The sequence below is a fragment of the Scophthalmus maximus genome, chromosome 20 (assembly GCF_022379125.1).
Source record: "Scophthalmus maximus strain ysfricsl-2021 chromosome 20, ASM2237912v1, whole genome shotgun sequence".
In the NCBI taxonomy this organism is placed as follows: domain Eukaryota; kingdom Metazoa; phylum Chordata; class Actinopteri; order Pleuronectiformes; family Scophthalmidae; genus Scophthalmus; species Scophthalmus maximus.
In genome coordinates this window covers 3559827-3581650 of record NC_061534.1, presented here as the reverse complement: position 1 = coordinate 3581650, position 21824 = coordinate 3559827, and the positions used below count along the sequence as shown (strand labels likewise).

At 45.8% G+C, this 21824-nt stretch overlaps 3 protein-coding genes across 14 annotated transcripts in view; 2 read left to right on the top strand and 1 right to left on the bottom strand.

The window, feature by feature from the left end:
• vav2 (vav 2 guanine nucleotide exchange factor) overlaps positions 1-1766 on the top strand; it is a 166345-nt gene extending 164579 nt beyond the window's left edge. For all 9 annotated transcript variants that reach the window (XM_035608960.2, XM_035608962.2, XM_035608959.2 and 6 more), the window contains one exon: positions 55-1766. In XM_035608960.2, the coding sequence (XP_035464853.1) occupies positions 55-102 (48 nt within the window). In that variant the 3' untranslated portion in view covers positions 103-1766. The remainder of the gene's footprint in view (positions 1-54) is intronic.
• A 1046-nt stretch (positions 1767-2812) lies between these two features.
• Positions 2813-14749, bottom strand: vsig8a (V-set and immunoglobulin domain containing 8a). The gene is made up of 7 exons (XM_035608983.2): positions 14647-14749; positions 13121-13296; positions 11818-12022; positions 10313-10468; positions 9656-9778; positions 8045-8186; positions 2813-3191 (listed from the first exon to the last, which is right to left on the bottom strand). Exons 1-7 carry the CDS (start codon positions 14747-14749, stop codon positions 2993-2995), a joined length of 1104 nt encoding a protein of 367 aa, XP_035464876.1. The 3' UTR covers positions 2813-2992.
• Positions 14750-18205: 3456 nt separating this feature from the next.
• Positions 18206-21824, top strand: part of si:ch211-127i16.2 (amine oxidase [flavin-containing]) — a 34465-nt gene continuing 30846 nt past the window's right edge. For 3 of the 4 annotated variants that reach the window (XM_035609056.2, XM_035609058.2, XM_035609055.2), the window contains exons 1-5: positions 18206-18468; positions 18594-18681; positions 18962-19142; positions 20353-20467; positions 21114-21271. In XM_035609056.2, the coding sequence (XP_035464949.2) occupies positions 18351-18468; positions 18594-18681; positions 18962-19142; positions 20353-20467; positions 21114-21271 (660 nt within the window). In that variant the 5' untranslated portion in view covers positions 18206-18350. The remainder of the gene's footprint in view (positions 18469-18593; positions 18682-18961; positions 19143-20352; positions 20468-21113; positions 21272-21824) is intronic. The other variant, XM_035609059.2, reaches the window with a different exon arrangement.

Here is a 21824-nt window from a genome sequence, read left to right as displayed (position 1 = left end):
TGTATGAAGGCTTCTGAGTAATATGTGCTAGTGACTGTCACGTCTGTGTTTCAGATTGGATGGTTTCCGTCGACCTACGTGGACGAAGAGGGGGGGCAGTGAGGCCGGCGCGTTCACTGGCCTGGCTCCTTTTTAAAAAAAAATTATAATCAGGAACCATCTTCTACCTTCTGTGCTCAGAGAAAATTACTCTCTCCAGGAAAAACAACAACACAAGGAATACAGAAAAAAAGAGAACTCTTTTTCTCCGTGGTTGTTTTTTTGATGGATGCTCGTTTTTTCCGCGGCGAGCCGTCTCTCACCCCGCCTTTTTTTTTTTTGTCCATCTTCAATTATGCATCGGCTTTTGCTCTTTGTTTTGTTTTGTTTTCTCTCGCGGGACGTCCCGTTTAATTTGTGTACAGGAAAAGAACGAGAGGGGGGGGGGGGGAAACCTGCCACGCTGTCCGTCTGCCTCCGCGCTGCACTGCAGAGGCTTCACTGAACTGGAGACACAGCGCTGAGCCGACGACGGATCGCTCCCCCCCCCCCCCTGTTTTTCTGTTGCAGGTCTATGTGAGGTGAAATAATTGTACAGTATAGATAATTTATTGAATAGAGATTATTATCATTACGAATGATTATTGTGCAGAAGTTGATTTTAGCAAAAGGAATCGGATGAGGAAAAACTCAAATGAGAGAAAGAAAGAAAAGACGAAGAAGAAGACGAAGAAGAAAAAAAAGACAGATGCTCTGTTTTCATGTCGAGAGATTTTTTGCCTTAGTTGTCATGGTGACGCCTTGTGGGCTGACACCGGTGGAGGGGAATCAACTTTGTGGACAGGTTTTTACTTCTCCGTGTGTGCATGTGCCCATGTGCGGCCCACACACACACACACACACACACACACACACACACGCCGACCAATGTACAGTACGGTGCCTTTGAAGAATGGTCGTTCACTGAACCTCAACATCGGCCGGTTGAGAACCGTGCCGTCCGTCCGTCCGTCCGTCCGCACCCAGAGGATTAACTCACTACAGGAGGGCAGAGGAACTTATACACAGCGAACTGGAGGGGGGAAAAAAAATCCAGACGGTGAAGCATTCAACCCGTCCCGCCCGGAGACTTGGATGGACTCGCGCGGAATCGGCGGAGGGGTTGTTGTTCTTGGTTTTTTTGATAGCCGACAACAATCACACACACGTACACAGTTCACTCCATCAGTCTTTGGCGTCAGGAATCAAAAGGGAAACATTCAAACATTCCACTCGACAAACCACTTTACACTTTTGAAATCTCGGTATTCGTCGTCTGATTGACTTCTTTTTTTGCACAGAATCAAGATTATTTTCTTCCTTTTTAGTTTTGAGAACTGGACCGATAGTTTTTTTTTTAATGTGATTATTATTTTGAAGCCAAATTCAACCATGAGTCGTCATGATTTATTTTTTGTACCTTGCCTTATTTTTTTAATTTTGATTTTTTTTTTTTTTTACAGATGATCAGGTGATGGGATTTTTTTTTATTATTTTTTGCTCAATATTACTCGTTTTACAAGCGTGACATAGATTCTGGTGAACAATAAATAAAAACGGTGTCATGAGAGTTTTAATCTGAAGGAAAGACTGTGTGTGTGCTAATTCACCCGGAATCCACAGGAGGAGCCCTCGATCCCTTTGTGCTCAGTGTTTGCCATTTACTTCCAGTATGTTCTGAGAGACATTAATCCTTTTTTATTGATTTATAGAACCACAGCTTTCATTAAAGAGAAAAGAAAAATGTGCCAGACTTTCTAATTGGTTGTATAGTTATTCAGAACTCCATTATTTCCACATTTAACTAAATATAGAGCTGCAACTAACGATTATTTTTCTAATCAAATAATCTGTCGACTATTTTCCTCGAATAAATTAATTAGTTGTTTGGTCCATAAAATGGTGAAAAATGTTGATGGTGTTTCCCAAAACCACCAAGATTTGTTTCGTCCAGAAGCTGAAATCAGAGATTTTTTGCCTTTTTTTCTTCATAAAATCCACTTGAACCAATTAATCGATTATCAAAATAGTTGGTAATTAATTTATAAAAAGTCAATTACTAATCAATTAACTGTTGCAGCTGTAACTCAATATATACAACATATTGACCAGCTCTGTTCATATTGCCTTACTGTACATTTAACCTCCATATCTTCCAAATACACATTTCATTTATATATATATATATATATCTTGCAGTTTACACTGGAATTGTCTCATCGCAATCTAAGTCAGAAATTGTCCCAGCATTTCGAAAGAAAAAAAAATGAAAAAGTCATCATCAGAGCATTCAGGCGACCCGCTGAGGAGTAAAGTGCAAACACTGAGCACATCAGCTCTGGCTGGTTTCTGAACGTTTGACTGTCTATGACTTGTCTATGATGATGTGTGCTGTTGCAAAAAAGGCCCGACCGCCCCGAGGGGGGGGGGGGGGGGGGGGTCCTAGTCGCTGTTTATGTAGTGGACAGAAACCCATTGCATGTGGCCGTTGATGTGTCAACTCCTGTCAGTACATCCTTGGAAGGAAAAGGAGAAAAAAAAAAAAAGTACTTCATTGTGTACATTTTTTTTTGTTTTTTTGGGGGGAAAGGTTGAGTATTTTCCAAATGAGGTCTATCATGAAATAAATATTCCTCTTTTGTTTTACAAAGAGAGACTTTTTTTTTTTAATGTTTCATCGCGAATTTAAAAAAAAACAAAAAAACACCCCCAGGTTTGAACAAAAATGTAATAATTTAGCCTTTTGTCATAATCGACCTGCGTGTTCTGTAGTTAGTGATGACGTCTACGTCTCCTCGCTAAGAGAGGGGAGAGTCTCAAAGGAATTAACACGAGCAGAGTTATCATAAAAAAAAAAAATATCATCACATTTCACAGCTTTGAGTTCAGTTAATTAAACTGTCGCTGCTGCACATGTTCAGTTCCACCGTCTCGACTCGTCTGCTGAACTCCGCTCAGCTCAGCTCCGCTCCGCTCACACTGCGTTTCCGTACCTGCCGTCATATCCCGCCGATGTGCATTTGACCGGCGTGGAGCTCCGGGGTGGATGTGTGGGTGCGTCGCTGAAAGAGCTCCCGTCATCCAGCCCGCAGTAAGTCACCTGCGGTTGGTGGCCGGCGCTCCGGCACGTGTGGCGGCTGGCGGGGCGGCTCTCCGGAGGCGGGACGTCCTCCCTGTTTGATAATGATGGGCGCAGAACAGAAGAGGGAGAGAAAAGTAAACAATAAACTTCAGTCATTTGAAAATTCAGGGAATTAATTCCTGATTTACAGTAAAAAAAAAAGGGGGTAGGACAGGATCTCCAGGGGGGAAACTGGTTCACCAGCATAGACCAACAAAATATACTCAATTCATCGACTGACAATCAAAAGACACGAACCCGGTGTGCAGAAAAAATGTCACTTATTAAGCAGTGGATGACGCCAGGCCGAGTTGTTGACGGGATGGACACCGTTCCATCGCAGCAACGAGAGACAAGCCGGTTAGACAAAAGGCCAAGATCCTTGGTGTGAGATCCAGAGATGGATCAGATGGAAGGCGAGTTCCACCGTGCCGACCGCGCGCAGCAAAGCAACGCAAACATGCAGTGACTAAGAAATACTAAATACTAAAAAAAAGACATTAAATCCATATTGTTCAATAAAAGATCCGACTGCTGCAGGTACGAAGGATGTTCCGAACCTTTCGGATGGAGCATTGTGGTTACGAGGCAACTGCAGCAGTCGCATACTCCAGTACATACCCTGTGTCTTCGGAGCATGAAATTATAATTATAAAACATGTTTAGGGAACTCACGGGTGCATCCGCATCGACCATTGTGGACTTGGGCTTTTTTACTGTGTGAAATGTCCCGAAAAATATTGAGATTTCCGTCTACAAGAACAGATAAGAACTCTAAACCATCCATCTAAACTATTGTCCATCCATCCATCGTCTACCGCTTTATCCATTTAATGGTGGCGGGGGGGCTTTAGCCAATCCCAGCTGACATTGGGCGAGAGGCGGGGTTCACCCTGGACAGGTCGCCAGCCTATCGCAGGGCCACATACAGAGACGGACAACCATTCACACCTACGGTCAACTTAGAGTCTCCAATGAACCTGACCCCATTCTGCGTGTCTCTGGACTGTGGGAGGAAGCCGGAGAGAACCCACGCACACACGGGGAGAACACGCAAACTCCACACAGAAAGGCCCCGGTTGGTTGGAACCGGGACTCGAACCCAGAACCTGTGAGGCGACATCGCTAACCACTACGCCACCGCCCCACTTTAAACTCCATTTACAAATCAAAAGAGAAAATCTGCATAATCTCACATTGTGTTCACGATACACGACTTGACAGATTGATCATCTGAATATCTGTCGATTGATTTTTGAACGACCAACCTGCCAAACTAATCGTTTGTTTGTTTTTTTTAGCACATTTTACTTTGCCTGTGCCCTCATGGAGGAGGATGAGCGATGACCGAGCCGTTGCCGTCGCTGTGCTTCAATCCACACTCAACACAGTGGATGTAGTTAGACAGGCTCTTCCCAGTGGCTACTTTCATTTTCCCTCTCCTTCTGCTGAAGGATACAAATCACTCCGGTGCTGCTGGTTCCCGCCAGAAAACACACCGACAAGCAAACACAATGCAATCCCCCCCGCTCGCCGCCGGCGCTGCCAACTTTCAAGCTCAGAGGCTACTTTGCATTTTTGCATTTTATGTAACTTTCGCGGCGGCGGCGGCAGCAGCAGCAGCTGGGATCCGCTCTCCTCTGTCAAAAGAGGAAGAAGAAGAAGAAGAAAAGAAGAACACCCGCGCGACTGATCGACTTTGGCACTCTCTCGTCCCGCGGAGGCCAAGGACTCTCCGGTGTTTCTCTGCTGGTTCAGGGAATAAATTAGCTTTTTGTTTTTCGGGGATGAAATTGCGCCTCACGTCTTTTCTCGCATGTCGCCGTGAAACACGACAGGGCGGCTGCGAGCAAAAAGCGAATTCATTAATTATAATAGTTTTTTAGGGTAGGCGCTATCGACATTATTACATGAGGTTTGACCTGGAAGCAATAAACACGCAAACAAGATTAACTCAACACTTTTTCATGCTTGTCTACAAGTCTTTCTTCACAGCTGAAATCCACCATCCACGTGACTTGTACTAAATAACTGCTGTACGGTTAATGTTGTAGTTGGAGCCCGACAGACGTGTCGGCTCGCCGATATTAGCCTTTCACAGACATGTCGGTATCGGCCGATATTTTAAGAGCCCCGACCAATATTATCGGCCTACTGATTTGAGCCTTTAAATGTGCATTCATGTTAACAGTAAATGTTTGCTACGAGTTCTATGTATTTAGTTGTATTTGTATTTTTTATTTATGATTATTTATGATAAAGTTCATGTTTCAACTGAAATATCAAGCTTAAATTACATGTCTTGTGTCATGAAGGTTTGATAATGACATTTTAGGAATAATTGACCAATTAAAAAAAAAAAAAAATGTATATATATATATATATATATATGGTTCAGTGTATATATATAGATATATTACTCAATACCGATACATCGGCCATATATCGGCATCGGCCCCCAAAAATCCATATCAGTCGGGCTCTAATTGTTAAAAATAGATCCAATGATTATGTGCAGTCTTGGAGCTCAAAGCTCAGATATAGAAACTATCACCAGTTTTCCATATATGATCCCTCAGCTCCGCAACAGCTGTTGTGTTCACATCGTGTTTTCTGTTGCCCTTTACACAAGGTTGAAAGCTGTTACCGTATCGATCTATGGCCTCGTTTATCCGTCCGCCTGTCGGAGTGCGTTCACAGTTTGTTTCTTGTTCGTGTTTATGGTCCTGGTGCACAAGCCTGACTCATTTTCTCACTGCGTTCACGTATTTGTTACGTTTCTTCAATGCAGAGAGAGGACGACTTGAACTGATGACAACACTTGAACTTTTCCAAGCTGCAGTGTTTACTCTGACAGCGGTAGTGACTGACAGATAAGGGAGAGATGCCGCCGTCGCCGTCGATATGTTGAAGAAGCTCGCGGATCGGGACGGTGGCCCCTCAGTGCTTCTCTGTCTCCTGCACCACGGCGCTGTCCTCCCACACTGACGCTGCTCCCCATTCAACCTCGAAAGCCTGTGGGCTGTTTTCAACTGCGTGTGAACCGCAGAGACAAACTATTTCGAAAATCCTCCCAGACGTGTCAGAGTGGGAGGTCGGCTGCAGAACGTTCCCCCTCTCTGACGACTTGGATACGAGGGAAGGAATATTGCTTGTCTTTTGCAAGCCGTGCATGGAGTTGAGGAGTTGTTAGAGAAAGTTGATTTAGCTAAAAACCATCTGTGAATAGCTTCATTGTCCTCAACACTACCATCTGACATCAGACGCCTCGCCTGACAAGGTTTCGGTCGTCACATGGCAGAAAAGAAAGTGCAACATGTTCAGCTCCGGATGCAACAACCTTCTCGAAAGAAATAGTTCCACCTGTTGCTTGTTAATGTACGAGATCAAAACCACCATCAAGGCTACGACCGACAGCCAGTTAGCTTAGCTTAGCACAAAAGCCCCTTTTAGACAAAGATCCCTCGATGTTGCCGTGAAGAAGACCTCTCATTATACCGCTTTTGCTCGTTTACACTGAACCCCGCTGGCTGTTGTGGGAACTGCTCAGAGCCCCCCCTCCTCCCAAATGTTGTGCACCACTTAACCGCCTTTAAAAGTGAAATGGTCATCCTACACTTTTTCTGCTGATGAAACAAACGAGCAGTAACACGTTGATTTGTGAGCTCTAGACGTCGTAGGGGGGATTTTTGTCACGCTTGAAGAAAGCCCTGCAGGCCAAGTGCTTCCCTCCATTTTTTATGCTAAGCTATAAGCTAAATATCTGTATGAGTGTAGCTTCATACAGTAGTTAACATATAAATATGGATACGATTTTTTTCGGCGAAATCTAGCTGCTTCCAGACATGCACTTAAAGGGGCAGGAAGCGATTTTGGAGAGAGAGCTTGCTTTAGAATCGCTCACTGCCCCTTTAAGTTTGGACATTATCCTAAACTTCTCCCGGACGTGAGAACAAAAAATGTCGCGCATATGTTTCTCCAGACATTTACCTACCTCTGGCACAAAGCAAATAAAACTATTTAAACAATGTCAAACTTTCGCCCTCAATATCCAGCAGTGCTTGCTCCTTTCGGAACTCTAGACGACAACAAAACACATTATTGGATTCAAATGTGTTATTTCTCAGTTGTATCTACTGAAAGCTGAATATAAAATTGAATAGAACTGACCTAGAGTGGTTTTAACAAGGACGGGCTTTTGAATGTTCTTTTGTAACGTCACTTTCCATGACTTTAAGAAACTGTATGAAGGCTCTAAGTCTGTGAGAAGAGACGACCCGGGAGACCCTTGATTCCAACAGTAAAAGACAGACGGAGACGATCAACGAGAAGAAAGAGTGCGTAACTTTTAATGAATCCCGCTCGGACGAAGCGCGCGCGGCAGAGCTGTTTTTTTAGAATGTCAGCAGACACATTTGCATCAGCCTACCTGCAGAAAATCAATTTTCACCGCACAAAACCAGGAGCTTTTCACAGGATTCGTGTTAGACGTTGCTCGCCGCATAATCACTAAGTGTAGAGATGAACGAGGGGGGAGGAATGACACGTAATCAGAACATCCGATCGAGCCGTGTCTGACAAGTGTCGAGTTTTTGTTGTTTGTGTTCACATTTTTCTTTATTCCAGTGAAGGATTTTATTTCTGTTCCTAACCGACCGCCTTTCAAGTGTTTTGTTTACGTGTCTTGTTATACACCATCATAATTTCCTCTCTGCATTTTGAAGTGCAGTCGTTGACAGGTCTCATTTTGTTCTTGGTTAGTGTGTCAGAAAACCAAGAACGTCTTTTTTTTCTCACCGCTACTTTTGAGCAGACGTAAAATAGTGTTTCCGTGATAGATTGAGGACTAGGAGAAAACTAGTACGTGTGGATTAGTTCCTTCCTTTCCTTGGCACAGTACAGTACCTGATCTCGTTGGAGAACTCCTTCTCGTGGCGGAATCTGCTGCTCATCTTCCAGTAAAGAAGCCCGATGAAGACCAGCAGGATGACGATGAGGAGCAGAGAGCCCACGGCGGTGCCGACTATCACGGCCGCTCTGTTTGGAGCTGTGAAATCATTTGGAACGAGAAACAAGGAATTATTATTTCCAGAGGCTCTGTGACAGAAAAATAATCCATCATACTGTTCAAAAGTCTTCCCACGAATCCCAATTGCAGGTTGTATGGCCACTGTCAATTTGGGACAATATGCCTTTTCGCTTTGTAGAAATTCTTATTAAAGGAGACACAATATGCTCATATTCAGGTTCAAAATTTTTAATTTGGATTATTTCTTGAGACGGTTCACATGCTCCAATGTTCAGTCAACGCATCAGTTTCCTCAGACCGTCACATTCCTGCAGCTTCTCCTTCCAGCCTCTGTCCGAAACACTTGGTTTTTTAGCTCCCGTCTCTTTAAGGCCCCGCCCTCCCGATGAAGCCCAGTCTGCTCTGATTGGCCAGCTGGCCCCCACTCTGTTGAGACTGGTCAACCGCTTCCAGCTTGTGTAGGAAGTTCCTTCTGCTCACGCTTTCTACATGGCTTTGTTGGGGGGCGTGCCGGACTTGCCGCTCGACATGGCACGTCCGTGATGTCACCATTTTACAGAAGCATCGACCGGACTACCGACGACGAGTTTCAGGAGAGGAGCGCCATTTACCGTAGACTTTGGTCTTTTTGACTTTGCAGACCGTTTACGTACACAAAGCATAATGTCACCTTTAATCATCTTGCAAACCCCTTGGTGACGCCCTTGGAACGGGAAGAAATGAACGTGGCCCCGCGCTCAGAGTCTGAGCACAGACAACAGGAGTTATGGACTCGACAAGATGTCAAATGGGGGGAGGTCAGCTCCACTCGATCATGACACACACACGCACACACACAAACACGCACACACACACGCGCACACACACTCGCACAAAGACAAACTCATTTTATGGATCCGTAGAAAATCCAGTGCGCTTGTTTTGAGTCAGGAGATGATTTATTCTATGGCCGGCGTACTAAATCACTGCCCACAGTCACTCTCATTCGCTGGGCGACAGCTCTGGTACGTCGCCGGGTTCTGTCTTTCTCCTTTTCTCGGGCACAATTTTACACAAACTGCATTTCTGTATCTCCTTTTAGACGAGCTGCTTCTAATCATTCCACCTGTATTTCACTTTTCGTGTTTCATTCACACCCGTGGAGCTGCTGGGCGGCAGAATTGTTTTAGCCTCGGCCTTAATGTGGCCGCGTGTGTGTCATGTGTTTGTGACATCAGGGAGGGAAAGTGACGATGATGGGTGGATAGCCGCTCTTTGATCGAACCGTGACCCCCCCTGTGCACATAATGAGGGATGATTCACCCGCGTTGCTGAGTGAGCGCTGTCATCATAAAGCGCAGAGGGAAGTGGAGCGACGAGGAGACAGTGTGGCAGCACTACAAAGGGAGAAGACGTAAGAGGATGAAATCTGGTTTCTTTCACGACCACGACGAGTGTGTCACGCGTGGCGTTTTAGTCCATTCCCCCCCCCACACACACACACTTACGTTTGATCGCTTTCAGGTTGATCCTGCAGCGTTGGGCGCCAACCGCATTGTTCACCTCGCAGAGGTAGACGCCTGCCAAGCTCTGCGAGTGGTTGCTGATTTTCAGCTCCCCGGTCACACTGTCTGATGGGGGGGGAACATGCACAACCGCCCACAAACACAGATTAACGCACGCAGGCAAATGCTGTGCTGTGTGAACATGCAAAGAGCCTTTACATGTAGGAGCCTTCAGATGTGGATGCCAGATGGGGGGGGGGCGGTGTCTACATGTGGAAAATTATATCCGTTCATGCAGATTTCCTCATTGCAAAAGGACACGCGCGCAGATCAATGCAGTTTACAGTAAAGCAACTCAGGAAATGAGTCATGCTACAGTGTTAAAAAGGAAAAAGGAAAAGGAGATTAAAATGATTAGGCTTCCTGGCAAATGAAAGTTGTAGTGCTTCCTCTCCATCACTATTTCTTAGGACTTTTTTTCTGTTATTTGGAGGATAATTTGTAATTTCAAATATGGGAATAATCAATAATTCCTTTCTATGAAGATAATATTCACACACTGCTCATACCCAAGCACACACACACACACACACACACACACACACAGACTGTCTGTTTGATGTGCAGTGGCGCCGTGACATCAGCAGAGGTCACACTTACTCTGCGTGGCCGCGGCGGGGAGGACGGCGCCCGCGGTTTCCCTCCTCCACGAGTACGTCAGGGGAGTGGAGCCCCTCGCGGAGCGGCAGTGCAGCGCCGCGGCCTCGCCGACCAGCTCCCCCCCCTCCACCCAGCACTCAGGCACAGACGGCTTCACTGTGATCACAAAAAGGGGACAATTTCGTGCCGCCACGTCAGTTTTCTTCAAGACGTGGTGCGGTCGAACGGCTTTCGGGATTTTAAACGGGAGGGGAGGGAACGGTTCAGCCACATCACATAGACAACAATTTGAAGCGTCTTTAAGTCAAAACGTAATAACTATAACATTCAAAGAATGATGTCATAATGACCATGCAGAATCTCTGAGCTTTAACCCAATGCCGTCCTGTCGGGCGGAACAGGGTAGAAACCGGTGCGGTGAGGTTGATTACACGATACTCGAGCTCAAAGGATTTGAAAGTTGTTTGAGCCACAAACGTGTAAATGGACTCTTCTTGACGAACACAAAAGACAAACGCAGAAATCCTCCCGTCCATTTGTTCACACCTCTTCACAAAGACGACACTTTAGGGCTCGAAAAACAGCTGCTGGCCTCCGACCGCCCCGTTATCTTCGGAACATAGATAATTGTTTAACAAGGTGCTTGTTTCCAGGAAGGTCATTGCATCTGATACAAGCTTCCCCTTTTTTCCCCAGAAGTAGATGGATTTGCATGTGTGCAAATGTGCTTTCATTAACCTGTAGCTTTGGCTCGTCTCCAAATAAAAATGAGAAGTTGATGCCGGATCAAAACTTTCCTATATATATTCCAATGGACCCCTGTGTTCCATCCTAGTACTTTTCCGTCCCTTATCTGGGCCAAATATTAGATCAATCGTGACACATCTTCGCGAGGAGTTATTATTCAATGCAGTGTTCAATCTTAAAAAGAAATCGTAATGAATAAATCTGTCGGCGAGGCGACCTTCTCGCGCTCCCCGCTGCTGCCGGAGCTCCTCAAACAGAACGAGTTGGACTCCAACCAAGTGAAATGACTTCACTCCCCACGACTGATGCGGAGGCTGGGACGCACCGACGACGCCAATAGCTTTTGTGTGATGTACTTTCTCCGCGCAATGCAACTCGTGTACAACGTTTTACTCGAGGATCAGGGAGCAATTTCTGATTAAATGATAGTTTCTTATAGAGAAGAACATTTCGTAAAAGTGTGACAGCAGACACAGAGAGGAGCAGCGTTTTTGCTCACGTCCATGACCTCCACAAACCACGAATGGATATATAGTGTATATACTAGAGTCCCTGTAGTAATGTTCTAGTAGTCTATGAAGATAAAATACCTCAGAGAAGCAACCTTGACATAGGAATCCTGCACCTACCATTTTTCTCCCATTAAACCAAACAGTATCTCAACTGTTTGGAAAGCGACGGCCGCATATAACGCAGTCGTCGAGTCAAAAACCGCGGCGTGAAACCCCGATGCCCGCCCCCCCCCCCGTGCTGCTTACCCATCACCACCAGCGACAGCTTGCGCGCGTCCACCCCGGGGTTCTTCTTCACTTTGCACTGGTAGGTGGCGCCGTGGGCGGGCGACAGCGCAGCGATGGTGAGCGACGCGTCGCCCCTCGAGGGGTCGGCGGCGGCGAAGCGGAGGCCCTTGGCGAGAGCGCGGTCGGCGTGGACGTATTGGGTGCCGCCGGTGTAGGACATTAACTGAAGGGGGGAAGAGAGAAATAACACGAACAAATGACTCTGGATGACAGTTTTAATTGAACCTTTCGACCTCCTGCAGATCAGTGGTTTTTCTTCTGATCATCGAGACCAAAGGCAGAAGGCAGGCGGACTGAAGGACAGCGCGGGAGGTGAGCCCCAGGTGAATGCTAATGTTGTCTCTGTCTCTTCCTGTGGTGATGATAATTCCCCCCCCCCCCCCCCCCGATTCTAAAAATAGATTGTCGCCTAACACATTAGCATATGACTTTATCGAGCGGCAGCGTGTCAGTGCCGTGTGCCCTCTGGTGGCCAAAATATCGATTATGTGCAGCTTTAACTTGTGGCAGCAGTGGATAAACATTTTAACTTATTGACCAAAAAAAAAAAAGCGCCAGAAAGGACGATTACCGTCCGAAGCGCTCGACTGCCGTACAAGAATCAGAAACTTGCTCTGGTCGACCCCCTTGTATCGACTGAGACAAAATGTCTGCTCCCTGAGGGCAGAGATGACGGGGGGAGGGGAACCTCTAATGACTTACTTACTCTGAAAGGAAAATGGGGCAAACAACAAATTCCTGTGAATTTAAAAAAAGGTGGGGCAGGAGTTCATCCACACGCCAGTCTCCTGGAGTGAATTCTAATTCAGACAAATGGATCGCTAGGCCCGGCGCTACCAGACACATTTGCATTGGGTCCATCTGCGAGACTGAATAAACATGAGCTCGCCGGCCGGCCTGGGTTTCCAGGAGGCTAAGTGTGAGACACAGGCAAGAATTTTTGAAAAGAGATGGATTTAATAGATGCCTTAAAAGGTGCTTGTCTTGAGACTGAGGTTGGGCCGAGCCGTTGTGTTGTGTTCTGTGACCTCATTAGCTCAGGTGAGTTCTTGGAGTGGAACTCTTTCCTTTTTCAGTCCTTGAATTCTAAACAGCATCCTAATATCTCCAAGGGTAAGTGGAAAGGACTAGCGTTCAATCCGTGCACTTCTAGGTACGTACGGTAAGGTATTCAGATATCATGAACCCAGAACATCACCTGTGCGTCAACTTAGTGGAGCCTGCTCCCTAATCCCCCAACGCGTCTCTTTCAGCATCTTACCATCCGATCTTTCCGCGTGGTGTCTGGACTGACCACGGACCACTCGATGTCGAGTTCGCCGGCGTCAACGGGGCTCGGTGCGTAGCTGCAGCCCAGAGTCACGCTCTCCCCCTCGGCCCTCTGGATGGTCTGCGGGCCCGTGGATGTCACCTGCATCCCTCGGGCGCATCTCGGCTCTTCGGGGGGGAAATCAGGCAAGTGACAAAGAGGCAAATCAGAGCGATACCGATGGTGTAGTTGATCACAAAGAAAGTCTTTTGCACGGTAAACGGAATACAAGAATGCTCTTCAGCAAGTGGGCGGACGGATGCTTCCTTTGCTGAGGTCAAGAGGAAGCTTCCTGTTCATAATCTCATAGGAATCACTACTATCAAGTCCAGACTGCGCTTCAGAAAAACACTCAAAGGAAAGAAAGGAAAACCCCTCCTGAGCCAGAGCAACCAGCGTGTCGGTCAAACACGGCCGCGGCTCTGTAATGGTTTGGACATTCACGGCTGCTGCCGATGGCACACTGGCGTCCGTTGATGATCTCACCGCTGCCAGAAGAAAGTCTTCGCTCAGCAGGAGCATTATCCTGAACCAAAGAACGAGCTTTTTCGGGGGTGAGGAGCTGCAACATCCTGCGGTATATTTATCTACTGGCTGAACTTGAACCAGACTGAGACGGAGAGACCCCCGCAACAAACCGAGAGCTGAGAGGTCGGCTGCAGCGAAGCTTGCCGGGGGGGGGGGGACACAAAGCGTCTGGCGATGTCTCCGGGTCAAAGACTTCACAAGCGGCCACCGGCTGCGACGAAGGATTTTCAGCGAAATGTCAGACTGACTTAATCTCCCATATGCAGTTCTTCCTATATTTGATGGACACCGAATGAAAGCCGAGACTCTTCACTTTATAACGTAGCGTCTGTTATTTGATTTCAAAATTGACTCTGCAGGAGCACGGAGACAAGTCTGGGCTGTATAGAGTGTAAATATGGCTTGTTATTGGTTGCCACACTGTCTATTTTTTAATTGTACACAATCAAAAACTATTTGTGCATTTATTTAAATGCATTTATTTATTCTAGTTTGTTTTAATGTGCACGAAGAGAAAAATAATGCTCTTTGCGTTTAGCGCATAGAAAAACTTGCTGTGCATTTGCCTTAAGAAAAGAAAACATGAACTCAAATCCCTGGAACATTAGGGAGTCATCTGGAGGCATAATCTCAAAGTCTGATTGGACAGACTGCGAGCGCCATGGTAACACATGGGGCGAATCTCACACCATGGAGGCCTACGGCACAGCAGTGTTCCTGGGAGACGGGACATGAAGTTACCAGGGATCATTTGTACAAACAAACCAGAAAAGAAAAAAAAAGAAAAAAGGATGCTACATTCAGTGTCACCTCATGAAATGCAGTGTTGCAGATAACAGGGAGGGGAAACAGGCTCCGTATCTGGGAATTTGTGTGGCGCCCTCGAATTTATGTTCCAGTGTGTGTGTGTGTGTGTGTGTGTGTGTGTCTGTGTGTGTTTGTATTCTTACCCGTGCTCAGCAGAGTAGCAGTGTGCAACAAGAAGCCGGGGATCCAGGGCAGGCAGCTGAGGGAGAGGGCCGGCACCCAGCGACTGCAGCCTTGTCTGGGCATACTGGGGCGGTCGTGTCTGGGATGGAGTCGTTCAGAGGTAAATGTGGTTAAAAAAAAAAACAGAGATTCACACGGGGAGTTCCAACGAGAACGGTTTGTCTTACATGCTCTTTTACAGAAATTAGTGCAAAGGCAAAACCCAAAAGCCGTTATCGAGGAATATCACACCAATGTTACCCGGATGCCGATACCACATCCAAACGCCTGGCAATGGAACACGAAGGCTCAAGCAGCTTTGGGTGCTGCTCCCCACAGTGAGCTCCTCCCCCTCAGTATCAAAGAGCCCTCTGGTTGGACGGGCCCCGCCCCCCCCCCCACCTGTTCGACCTGTTCGCCAGGTATGTCATTTCCCTGAACACGCCCCCGCCAGCTTCACCAAGCGCTCGCACTCTTTCACTCGCAATTCAAGAAGGACAAAAGTGAAAAAGAAAACGGGATTAAAAACCCTAATTACCCAAATGAAGACCCTGCCGGCTGCACTGAATGACGAGGCACAAGCGGCGTCTCGTTAAAGCGAGTGAAACTGGAATTAGATGGAGACTCTCGGGGTGCTCATTTGACAGAAACTGTGCTGAAAACGCAACGCCTGGCCTCGTCTGCGCAGAATACCATTCACTCGCTAGTTGGTTTGTCGTAGTTCGTCCCTGTCTGTTCACATACATGTCCGTTAAGTCGCTGGCTTCACTTTTTCCATTCGTTTAATGTTTAATATTTGCCAAAAAGTGCTCGTCCGCCAGAAACTGATTACAGGTAATTATGGGGTGTTATGGGCCATTTATAGGTTATTCGACAGGTGAAAATCTGCATGGGTTATGATCTAAGACAGAGAAGGTAAAATAATGCAGTTATAAGGATAATTGCAATCATTTCTTTATTTAATAACATAACCCATTTACCATCTATCATCATCTTTATTACAGTGCAGTGATACCAGACATACAGACCTTAGAAACAATAGGGTCGTATTTCCTTTGAGCAAGCCGTGCCTGATTGCGCCATAAACGGCAAACACCACATGAAACTCTTTGATATAACTACGGACATAAAGTCGTGCCCGTTATGAGCGTTGGATCCGGATCAAATGCGTTTCTGGCGGACGATCACTTTTTGGCGCCACACCGGAAAGAAATTAGCGCGTGATTATCCTCAACTTGCACGAATAAATACGCGTCTACTGTACAGGTCCCTCCTATCAGGGCGCGCACAATGCAGCCACACAGCACTTCCACGCACCTCTCATTTCCCAGGTGCCCCCTTGGTTTTCAAATAAATAGCGAGGATAAAGAGAGTACACCGGGGGTCTCGGGTGACAGGGAAACTGGTTGTTCATCCAGAAAAAAACACAAGAAGCCAGCAAAGGTTTATACACACGACACATTACCGGGATGTCTTATCTCGGTGCCACATCTGCAGGGAAGCAGCCTTTAGAGACGAGGAGGAGTGGAGCGTCCCTCAGCAGTCGCACAAAGGAAACGGATTAGTGACAACGGATAAAGATCATTATCTCTCTATTTTATAAGAAATATCCAACGCTTGTTTTTCGAATCTCAACACGGAGTTTCTCTTGTAGTCACCGCGTTGCGTTCCAAGCTTTGGGCAATGTGCATTTTTTTCTTCCAAGAAGCTGCTTTCTAAAAAGGGAATTATGGAAAGCAGTTTGCTTTGCAATTATCTGGAAGATATTTATAGTTAATTGCTTTAAAAGCAAGACAGAGGTACCACTCACTTTGACAAATCGCGTTAGTATGCGGAGGGGGAAAAAAAACCAACAACACATTTGTGCAACTTGTTGGGAACTTTCTCTCGCACTGGGCACAACAACATCGAACAGCAGTTCACTTTGGATTAGAGCGCGCACCATTACGATGAAACGCAGTCAAGGCAGCTGTGTTACATGCATTGATATTTACTGGACACATATAACAGGTTTCACCATCTGGAACAGAGACGGAGCTCTTCCTTTTACTGTACTGCGCTACAGTATGTGAGTAGGGGTCTTGCCGCAGGTTATCGCTGCCGTTAGCCACCAGTCCTTCCCAAGCTTCTGAGCCGCAGCGATGAGGTCATTATTTGATTATCAAATTTAGCACAAATCCCTGTTGATGACAACACTTCTGCCGTGCCCCCGGCTATTTGCAGGCATTTAAGAAATAAAGAATCAGAGGGAAATTAAGAGTGAAATAAAAAATCGTCAGGCCTCGACCCTCGCTTTCTAAAAATGCTAATACGTGCTGACTTGATTAGGCGGACAGAAACGGATCGGCCACGAGAACCCGTTCTCACTCATTGTTGAGTGATGAACTGAGATTCATTCACACGTTGTCTGTGATAAGTCGGCCCCACTGTATCAGAAGCTAATTACTTTCTTTTCTTTTTTTTTGCCTTGACTTAATACTGTAGTTGGACGCCAGTCACACCTACATCCCAAGTTTGGCTTCTCTGGGATTAATGTTCCTTTGACTGGAAAACAGCTTTTGTGGAGGCAAAAGAAAAAAACCCAGCCAAAGACGCAAGAAGAACAGGTGACGTGAGCGAATCAGGCAAAGTCCTGCTTGTCTCACCAAACCCCTCCTTGGCATGCATATGCAAGCAACTGTGTTTTTAATATCTCATTTAATCTCCTTTTTTGGAAGAAGTGCAGTTGTTTTGAGGCAGAATAGAACATCATCTCTTGTCATTTTCTGAGCAACATGGGAGCTGCTGACCACTCCATGGACAACTGGCACTGCCATTAATACTGTACATTGCACCTTCACAGTTTATTCTGTTCTTGTCCTTGACCTTTTTTGTAACAGTCTGCAAAGGTGATCTTCGAAATTCAACAGCAGAAACGGGACAAATTAGAAGAAACAAAATGCGCAGGAACCTGAATATTAAGACAGAATCTTACTTTTAGTTGTTAAAGTAGAGTTGCAGTGCGACACAGCATCAACATTCACTTTGTGTTTCACTGACCCAAGACATCATTTCTAATGAAAGGAGCCATTTCTTTTCAAATGATTTTTTTTTCTCCCTCTTAGATTCTTTCCTTTATTCTGCTTGTCCACTTTCCTGTGACAGGCGCACGCTTGTTGTGCCAATGTCTAGCCTTTAATTTTCTTTGCCCTTACACAAAGGAAATTAATACATTTGTGTACAATCATCACGGAGAAAGACGCCCTACTGGCGATAGGGACAGTGACATTCATGCAAAGGAACGGGAGCATTTGCATATATATTATGAGACATACTGCATGTTAGAAACAAATCAAATCAATCACCATTTAATTGCGGTGAAATGGAATTCTAACGCAGCAAAGGCATCAAACTTCACTTCTGTCAGCGCCTCACGCTGTTTGAAAATCAAAAGCCCTCTGCCGGCTTTTAACTGCTGGATGTTCACACGGCTGATTCTCTGCCAACTAGGTCGCGAGCTCAGTTGTTCACGGTTCCAAAGTGCGCTGTTATGCAAGCGAGCCCAGACTTTGCAAGATAACCTAATTGATACGGAGAAGAGAAGAGGGAAAACAAGTAGGATTTTTCCGTGTTTTGCGACTACACAGTTTACCAAGCGCGCGCCAACTTGGCAGGAGGAAAAACCTAAAGTCTCTGGAGCTCGACCATGACTGCAAAAATTTGGGACGTTATTGTTGTTGGCGCCGGACTCTCTGGGCTGAGCGCAGCTCATTTGCTCAGAACAAGGAATGCCAAGTTGAGAGTGCTGGTGCTGGAAGCAAAAGGTTTGTAGAACTGAATCACTATTCAGAGTAACCCCGAAATGGTGAGTCAATTTTTTTTGCTGGATCCTTTTGGGTTTAGCGGTTGCCGTGTAAATGAATAGATCACGTCTGGCTCTGCCGTGCAGATCGAGTGGGAGGCCGCACAGTGTCCACAGAAATACCAGCAGCCAATGGCGTTGATCGCTGGGACTTTGGAGGGCAGTGGGTAGGAAGGTACCGTGACTGTTTGTGCACGACACATATATAAGATCAATAATTCTGGGCTGAGTTAAAACACCTTGTAAAAAATTCCTCAAGACTCCTGTAAAGTCAGAACAAACTGTCATCACTTAAGCTTTTTTTGTAGAACCCAGAACTTGAAGATCACTTTGACTCACTCAAACAACGTTGTGTTTTCAAGGCCATGTCAACAGTCTACGACAAAATGCGTTGATTCATTTCTCAACCAGCTGCAAGTTTCTCAACACCGACATCTTTTCTTTCATCATTTTAGCACCCAAACGCACATCATGGAGCTTGTTAAGGAGCTGGGCCTGGACACCTTCCCGCAATACAACATTGGCAAGAAGGTGCACCACATGGGCGGGCCGGGTGCCAGAGTCCGCACCTACAGGAACAGTATCCCCGCTCTGTCGCCACTCGTGCTGATGGATCTCACCCAGTTCCTGTGGAAGGTGAGGCACGCGTGCTAACGCGGCTTCTCAGTGAAACAAAGTACCACGACACTTATAAAAATGCTTCAGAACAAGGAAATATGGGCCCTCCTTCCTATACCTGAGAGTCAAGTCAAATCTGCTTTACCCCTCCTTAAAAAACCCATTTGTTGCTCCGAGAATGACAGGGATGAACCCAAACATATCTATTGAACGAACATGTAAATGGACAACGAAACGTTTTACATTCTGGCAAAAGAAGGCCATCCATCCTCGTCCAAAGTTGTAGCCTATACCTACATCTTGACCGAGAGAATAGACAAGGGTTGTCTCTTTTTGAAATCATGAGTGTTCCTTCCTGAGAAACTCTTAAGATGAGTCTTCTCGGGCACCAAGCAAAGTCATCTTATCCACGGCAAGACGAAACAACCATTGAGCAGCCGATGTCTCACTTGAGGTGTCATAGTCGCGGGGAGATGGCGACATTACTCAACGATTGATACACTACAGAGTCCGGGGACGGGCAGACTGTCTTGGGACGCCGAACACTGTGAACCTGTTGATCTGTGTAGCGAATCAGAAGTCTCCTCAATATTGAGCTCTCATAATAAATACGTCTGCTTGAGACATGCACGGTTTCCGTCTTCCTTGAACCAGCATCCACTCCATCAATTATTCCATTTCAATGAGCACCTATGAGAAGTGCCGTCACATCATAATGTCTGCAGAACCAAACGTAACTCGGTAACGCTGTATTCCACTCTCAGGCAAAAACCCCGACAGATGCTCTGCCCCCTGCTAGATTGGTTCAAAAAAACATTGGAGAGAGACGGACCGCAGTTTAGCGGGTGAACTTAAAATGGGGGTTATTTGCAGACATCAAATTCGTAGACAACACAAACTTAGGTGACTGCTGTTGCTGCATTTCACTCGAGTTTTATTCTTCCTCCTCTCCTCTTGCTCCGAATGATTCATCTTTTCATTAGCGTTGTCAGTCAGTTGCGTAATTTGCAGAGGGGGGGCTACGAATCGCGTGTACTGCGCGTACAGGAAGGGGGCCGGGTGTTCACATTAGTGGGTGAAAAAAGTGCTGGGCGCCTCATAATATTCGTCAGTCTCTAACTCCTCTTTCGTATGTACCGTATCACTGGGATACGTTTGGTCAGCGGCGGTAAATCATCATCGTCGTGTGTGTGTGGGTGTGTTGTGGTGACAAGCGCTTTGCTCTCAGATTGACAGATTGTGCGCGACAGTACGTGTCGAGGATCCTTCCAAGACGCCCAACGCTGTGGAACTGGACAGTGTGACCCTGCACTCCTACACCGAGAAACATGTTTGGACTGCGGGTCAGTGTGGAGAGTTGCTTTAAATATCAGATCCTGTGGCTTGTGCACTTTCTTTTTTTATATCTTTAATTGAGAAAAAACAACTACAGCTGTTGGTACCCATTCAAGAGCCAAGTTTTCAATTTCTTTTACGTTTTTCTATCCTGTAGGGTTTTGCCTTACTCTTACTTTTGCAATATTTAGAATTTATTTATTGTATATATTACGTATCTTATTTTCTGTTTTGTTCTTTTGTTCTGTACTATTGCACCGTGGGTCCGACAATAAAGTTGACTTGACTTGGAGAGACGGGCACTTGGACTGCTAAAAATTGAATATATTAAAAAAATGTTTTTCGCTAATCTTTTAGATGGAAACGTGTTCAGGAACAGATTTGAAGGCAGAATTTTTTCCGCACAAAATTGGCATCACTTACAGTTACTAACATGGTGATCATAGAAATAATCATCACCCTGTCTTTGTGTCAACTGTACCCTGTCTGTGGTTTATTGACTGGCTAGCAATGGTCCTACCTCCACGTGACAGATGAAATTGTAGTTTAGGACAACGCACTGTACAGAACGGTGTGCAGCTTTACCGAACAATGTCATTGGATGTAGTATTATTATTATTGCCAGTGTGAATGGACTCATCCCTTTTCCTCCAGAGCTAAAAGAAGAGTTGGCACTGTGCAGCCGGTCCGTCTTTGGCATGGAGCCATCCCAGATGTCCTTCCTGTTCTTCCTCATGTATGCCGCCGCAGCTGGAGGGCTACTGCCACTTCTGGAGAACACGGCGGGTTCAGCTCAGGAGTTTAAAATCAAGGTACAAGGCTCACATCTCTCTCTCTCTCTCCAGACGGTGCGTTGTTGACTTGAGTGTTTTTATGTAACCAGATGGATTCCATCTCTATTTTGTGTCTCACACCCTTTGCCTCTCTTTGACCTTGACAGGTTTTTGTCCTTGTCTAAAAAAAATTATAATTCTAGCTTGTTTTTTTAATAACTATTTATATAACTAGGATGTACAAGAACGACTAAAATCGTAATTTCCCCTGAACTTCTCCAAAACATCTCCAAAATGGCTCTGGTTCATTTACTCGCTGCCTGAAAACATCGTAAAAACTTAGAACCATAAAAAAACGCCACCACATAAAACCTTTCCACCCAATTTGAGAAAGTGTCGATCCTCTTTTTGTTCACTTGCGAAGAGCACTGCAGGTTCAAAATAAAGGTGCAAGGCTCATATCCCTCTCCAGACTGCTTAATGTTGACTTCAGTGCTTTTTTTCTTCTCTCTCAACCACAGACAACCAACGGATTCATTCTCTATTTTATTAAAAAAGAAAAAGAAGAAAAAGAGCCTCTCGGCTCATTCAA

What these genes read in the sequence shown, in the direction of transcription:
- vsig8a (XM_035608983.2), bottom strand. Translation starts at nt 14,749, where the DNA reads ATGCCCAGACAAGGCTGCAGTCGCTGGGTGCCGGCCCTCTCCCTCAGC. An exon ending in TGCTACTCTGCTGAGCACGG is followed by an intron (nt 13,297 to 14,646) that starts GTAAGAATACAA and finishes TCCCCCCCGAAG; the next exon opens with AGCCGAGATGCGCCCGAGGG. An exon ending in CCACGCGGAAAGATCGGATG is followed by an intron (nt 12,023 to 13,120) that starts GTAAGATGCTGA and finishes TCCCCCCTTCAG; the next exon opens with TTAATGTCCTACACCGGCGG.